Source organism: Carettochelys insculpta, chromosome 11 (genome assembly GCF_033958435.1).
Source record: "Carettochelys insculpta isolate YL-2023 chromosome 11, ASM3395843v1, whole genome shotgun sequence".
In the NCBI taxonomy this organism is placed as follows: Eukaryota; Metazoa; Chordata; order Testudines; family Carettochelyidae; genus Carettochelys; species Carettochelys insculpta.
Genome location: NC_134147.1, coordinates 21,626,241 through 21,632,240, shown reverse-complemented (window position 1 = coordinate 21,632,240; position 6,000 = coordinate 21,626,241). Strand labels below are relative to the sequence as shown.

The following is a 6,000-nucleotide window of genomic DNA, read 5'->3' as shown; positions in this document are numbered from 1 at the left end:
TTGGCATGTTAAGGTCGCGTCCATCACAGACAAAGAGTCCCATTCCCAAAGCAGTTTAGGTGCCCGAGTCCAGTTGATTTGAGGAAGTGACACCCCCCCACTCCCCGGGTTTGCAATGAATACAGCCTCTGCAAGCAGCACAGCACCTAGCACCTCCTGCCCTCCCCCGCCCGCCAGAAGGAAGCCACCAATGCTTCCCGCGGCCTGTAGGGGTCACTGCCACGACCGCCCTGCCGCCGCCGCTGAGGGCGATCGTAACACAGCCCCGGTGCCAGCCTCCCCTCGCAGCACGAATTCCTCCGAGAGGGCTGGGCTGCCTTCCAGCTGGGCTGCCCGCGCCGTGCATTGTGGGACTCGTAGTCCTCTTGGGCGCGCGTTGGCTGGGAGCGGACGGAAGCGGGACTACAAGCCCCAGCCGGCCCGGCAGGCAGCTGGTTCGCCGTGCCTTTTGAATGATTTCACTGCGCCCTGCCTGCTTGCTTGCCGGAGGAGGAGGCGGGGGACATGGTGTAAGGGGCTGGCGGCTGCAGCCGGGGACGAAAGCGGCCAACCCAGCGCCCTGCCCGGTTCATGGCAGCCGGGAGAGCGGGCAGCGCTGCAGCGGGGCCCAGTGGTGCTGGCGGAGGGCGGCCCGTGGCAGCCCAGCGGGGCTGCTGAGGGCTCCGCGTCCGTCCCCCCGCTGCCCGGCTCGCCCCCTCGCTGCGCTGCCCCGTGGGGCGGACGGACAGACGGACGGGGCGGGGAGGCGCCGCTCCTGGCCCAGATGGCCCTGGCCATGGAGGAGGAGGAGTACGCCAAGCTGGTGATGGAGTCGGAGCCCGAGTGGCTGCGGAGCGAGCTCAAGCGGCTCTCGCAGGAGCTGGGCGAGACCACCCGGGAGAAGATCCAGGCGGCGGAGTACGGGCTGGCCGTGCTGGAGGAGAAGCAGCAGCTCAAGCAGCAGTACGAGGAGCTGGAGGCGGAGTACGAGACCATCCGCACCGAGATGGAGCAGCTGAAGGAGGTGCGCGGGGGGTGGGGGGGGAGACGCGCGGGGCTGTGCCCGGCTCCTGGCGTGGGGGGGGGGCAGTCGTTTCGGGGTGACTCCTGGGAGGAGGCTCAGTGGGGCTGAGCGACCCGCTGTGGTAGGCCGGGGCCGGTCACCTCTCCTGGGGCGGCCGCAAGGACGGATCCGTTGCTGCCCGCAGAGTCCCCCGAGCTCTGCAGTGGGGAGGTGGCCCGGGAGCGCAGAGGACGCATTGCACCGGATGAGGTTCGGGGCGTGCATGTCCCCGGCTGCTCTGCGCCTGGCTGTGCCAGGCGGTAGCGGTGTCATTCCCCCGCCCTAGAAAGCGGCTGCAGCTTGGCTTCTTCCAGCTCAGAAGGAGCGCATCATCCTCATGATGCCCAATGCAGTGTCACAGCTAGATCCGGCCTCATCATTGCTGGCGTAATGATCTGCAGCTCTTTAAAGGGGCAGGTCGGCAATTCCTCTAAGACCCTGTGCCCTTCCCATGACATCTGCTGGGTCTTCGCTCAGCTGGGCGCGATGCACAGGAAGGAGGAGACTTGCGGTTAATACTCGGGAGATCAAGGGCCGGTCTGTCGCTGTGTGTGATGCTCGCAGGGGGAAAGGGAGAACGGATGTTTCAGACCACAAGTCCCTTGTTTGCTGCAGAAGGGTGTCCAGTCCTGTGCTCTCCAGATAAAACCCGGGTTCCCTGCATTTTAAGGCTGCAAATCGATATTTGAATCAGGTTTTTCTCATCTTTCCCATCCCTCCAAAGATACACTGGTTTGAAATTAAATTAAGGTGGTGGTTTATATTTTTGTATATAATCATTTAAGCATATGGGGGGGGGGATGACCTATGAGTATCTTAGTACTATAAATACATTTCCCCAGCTAAGTACAGAGGTTTACTACTTCTTTAAATGGAGAAATGGCTGGTGCATCATTTTTTAGCAGTAGGCCTTATAAAAGGCTGAATTGCTGATATTTAAATACTGAGCATTCATAGGATCTTTTCTGTACAGAGCTGATGGTTCTTTAATAAGTTAGCCTTATAACAAAAAATCTGTGGAGACCTGCAATGAATGAGTGGCTCAATGATAGGTGTAGAAATACCATGCTCTATGCCCAAAATTTGTTTTCTACTGAGCCTCTTGACATGCTGTGTTGGCCATGCATGGGACATGGAGCTTCCTGGCAGCAAACATAAATCAAACAATTGGTCTTTGAGCATTAAAGTGGAAGGTGGTGGAGTGTCAGCATTAACTCAAATTCCTTGCTGTTGCTGGCTTGTCAAACTTAGGGCTAAATGCAGACTCCAAAGCTTTGAAGTTCCCCCCCAACACCTGAATGGGGTGAGGGAAGAGATCTTCTGCTAATTGTTTGGGTGGAGGTAATTTTCTGAAAGGGTAGATTGGCAGGATGACTTCACTTTACATTGGGATTATAGGCTAATTACAATGAGGATTTATTCAGCCAGAGGTGGGGACAACAGTGTATTTACCTGTCCTTTCCTCCCCCTTTCTCCCTCCCCCCACTAACAAAGGCCCTGGCCCTCCCTCCATCTCCAGCCCAGAGTGGAGAGAGAGATTTCTTTCTCTGAGCTCTGGATGTATGTCTTTCTCTTGCCATGTAGTGGGACACCTCTGCCAAGGCACAGAGTCAAAGCAGCAGTGCTCTCCTATTCCCCTAGTCTGCTCAGCACCAGAGACGTAAACATCCACAGCATGAAAATGGGAAAGCAGAGAAACTGGTGAAAATGAAAAATCTGTAGGAGGATAGACCTTTTGAAGAGGAGTCAGCTCAGACTGTGTGGGGAAGCAGAGGAACTGCATGAGGCTAGGGATCAAGAAGGGGAAAAACAAGGCTTGAGGGACCAGACTGCTGTTGAAGGAAGACCAGGTAGGAGGAGAGTGGGGAATTGGAGCATCTGGAAAGGAACTTCTGAATGCACATCATGAGAACGTGGAGCTCCTGAGTCACAGAAGAGAAGGCAGATGAAGACAAGCCACAGACACACTTATATGTGGTCAGTCTGTATTAGGCTTACTTCTTTACTAACTCTGGGACTCTCCCACCTCCCCACAGGCCCTGTCTGGAAGTCTGCACAGCAATGAAACAGCCTGGCAGCCTGAGTCCCATGTAGCATAGATGTACTCTTTGTTTCTGTGTATGTCTGAGTGTGTTTAAATAAACCCCAGATGAAGCTTTCTGCCATCAATAGGGTTGTTCAGTCTCTTCATATCTCACTCTTCTCCGGCCTGGACTCTTTCATTCTTCTCTCCCATTGCAAGGTCTGTCCTTCCAACCCAGGACCCTTGCTCTCCTTCAACATCTGCTTCCCCCACTATTGCTTTTGTGCTGCAGAGTGTCTCTGGTGAAAATTCCATGACCTGGAAGTGTCTTTCTGGTGCTCTCCTGTCAATCTGTCTTTATGCGTCTGTTATCTCTTGCCTTATGTTAAGGTCTGGTCTACACTTAGAACTTAGGTCAACCTACTTGCACCATTCAGGTCTGTGAAAAATGTCACACCCTGCGTGCAATAGTCAGGGTACTTTAGTCATCCTTGCGGTGTCCCTCAGCCTCATGGAAGAGAGATAATAGTCCTTAGCTCTCCTTTAATCAGTAGAAATCAAAGAACTTCACAAAGGAGGGAAGCATCATTCTCCCTATTTTACTGGTGAGGGTGGGGAAACTGAGACATAGAAAAGTCATGTGACTTACCTAAGGTCATGCAGCAAGCCAGTGGCCAAAAGGAGTAGAATTGTTGCATCTTGGATCACCAGGCTGTAGCCAACAGGACACGCTGTCTGTGATTGTGGGGTGTTATATCTTTTTAAAATTGAAGAAGATAGATATTTAACCTTTTTGTCACCTTAAAGCTAGACAGTTGCCGAATGTTGTAGAATGCCTCAGAAATGAAGACCCCTTAAAGCCACAAATCAGCGGTTATTCACCCCCCAGATTGTCTCCTGCCTTTGATATTCAGTAGGATTTTGCTCTGTTTTTGTTGCATTATAATTATCTCCTATCCTTCCATGTGAGCAGCCCTACAAGCAACCCAAGTACCCTGTTGAATCCCTTAGTCAGACCAGGCAGGGTCAATACATAATTTCTCTAGCTCCTTCATGGTATTATGAAGGAATCTGGACTTCATTAGGATCCACTAAACCTTAGCAGATGCACACTGGGCATTCTCAGAAGGGACTTTTTCCCCTTCATGTTTATGTAACCTTTTTATTTTAAACACGTGGTTCCTCCCAGATTTAGCCAAGATACATTTGCACACAGTATCTGCCACCTATCCGGCTCCAAGTTAGAAGGGGCGCAGCCTTGCCTGGGTTGCGTAAGCTAGTGCTGGAGTAAAGCAGGGGCCTTGATGGCAGACGGTTTGCCCAGAGCAGGAGTGATCCGTCAGTGGCCACGTAATGAACTGTAATGAAACACAGGAATTGTGCCTCTGAGTCTCCTGCTCTAGCTACAGCCCCATGCTGCTTTTAAACCTCATCAAACCAATCCTTTATTTCACCATCCATCGTTGTTGTTGTTATAGCAGTGCTGAGAGATCGAGTCCCCGTTGCGCTCGGGTACTATGCAAACACCTAGCAAGGCAAGATCCATTCCCTTAAGAGACTACAGAGGAGAGCACTAGCTTTGTAAATGGGCTGTGTGCAGGGAAGTTGGGGGAGGCAGGGATTCTTTACTAGCCCCCTCCAAGCTACAAGCTGCTCCGTTTCCTCTCCTGTAGCATCAGAGCTTCGGTAACACTGCTGGGCCAGTGTGCTCTACCCCAGCGATTCCCAGCCTATTTCTGCTGCGGGGTGGGGGAGGAAGGGAGTAGGAGGGCTGTGGGGAGACACGTATAGGAGGTGGTAGCCTGGTGAAGGAGCAGCCGGGGGCAGCAGCAGCATTGTGTGGAGCTTGTGTGAGGTGGGGGGGGCAGTTTGGGGCTGAGAGGGGTTTAAGTGCCACCTCCAAACACTATGCTCCTGCAAACAGCACTGCCCACCCTCCCGATGCCTGCACACAGCACCACGCATGCTCCCTGATCATGTACGTACATCACTGCTATGGATACCCTGCCCCTCTGCACAGCACCACACTCACTCTTGCCCCGGCACACAGCCACTACCACCAGCACACCCTGTACCCAGCATTAGCAGTGCTCACACGCACAAAACCACTACACACCTACACCTGTCCTGACACCTGCAAATAAACTTTTTAGAATGCATATTAATTGTTTTATTTCCTTTCAACTATATACATTTTTATGTATCTTGCAAGGGCGGATCCAGGTGAAAGTTTCATGGGGTGTAAAAATGTGTAAGGGGAGTAAAACAGAATCAAGATTTATTTAAAAAAACAAAATTCCTGGGAGAACCTTGCCCCTGCCCCCTGGTTTTGAATTGCCTTGGGTCACAAAGTCTTACTGAACTGTCAAAATGGGTCACCGTCTCAAAAAGGTTGGGAACCGCTGCTTTGCCCACATCCCAGCTGCTAATGTGATTGGAGCTGTATAGTTACTTCTCCAACAGTTCTATCCCCAGCTCTCTCCAGCAGCATACAGATTATGTGGGGAGGTGACCTCAGCATTTGGACCTCAAGCATTCCCTCAGGTCGGTCTCCCCATCTAGAGCCCCTGCTTTGAGTTCAGGGCCCTTGGTGATGCATGGAATTCCCCTCGTGTATGCTGCCATCTGAATGTGGTGAGATCTAGCTATGTGCTGCATGTGTGTTAGTTTGTGCTGCATTTCACACTGATCCATTGTTTCATTCAGTGGCACCTAAGAGAACTGGAAACAGGTGCAGGTGATCTCCACTGCTGAACATAATGAGCGAGGTGGTAATGACTTATGACCTAGGCTCTGTAATGCAGAATCAATTTCAAACATTCATTATGCAGTTGTAATGCAGTGTGTCATTGATTTCCTTGGGGATTGCACGAGGAGGGGGGAAAAATAATTAGTCCTCTTGCAGTTAAATATTGCATCACATTTGAATGCAACA

General features: G+C 52.1%; 1 protein-coding gene across 2 annotated transcripts in view; it reads left to right on the top strand.

Moving 5' to 3' along the window:
• Nucleotides 1-289: 289 nt before the first annotated feature.
• Nucleotides 290-6,000, top strand: part of BICD2 (BICD cargo adaptor 2) — a 144,170-nt gene continuing 138,459 nt past the window's right edge. Inside the window, exon 1 of one of the 2 annotated variants that reach the window (XM_075005002.1) lies at nt 290-1,003. In XM_075005002.1, coding sequence (XP_074861103.1) covers nt 764-1,003 — 240 coding nt within the window. In that variant the 5' untranslated portion in view covers nt 290-763. The remainder of the gene's footprint in view (nt 1,004-6,000) is intronic. The other variant, XM_075005003.1, reaches the window with a different exon arrangement.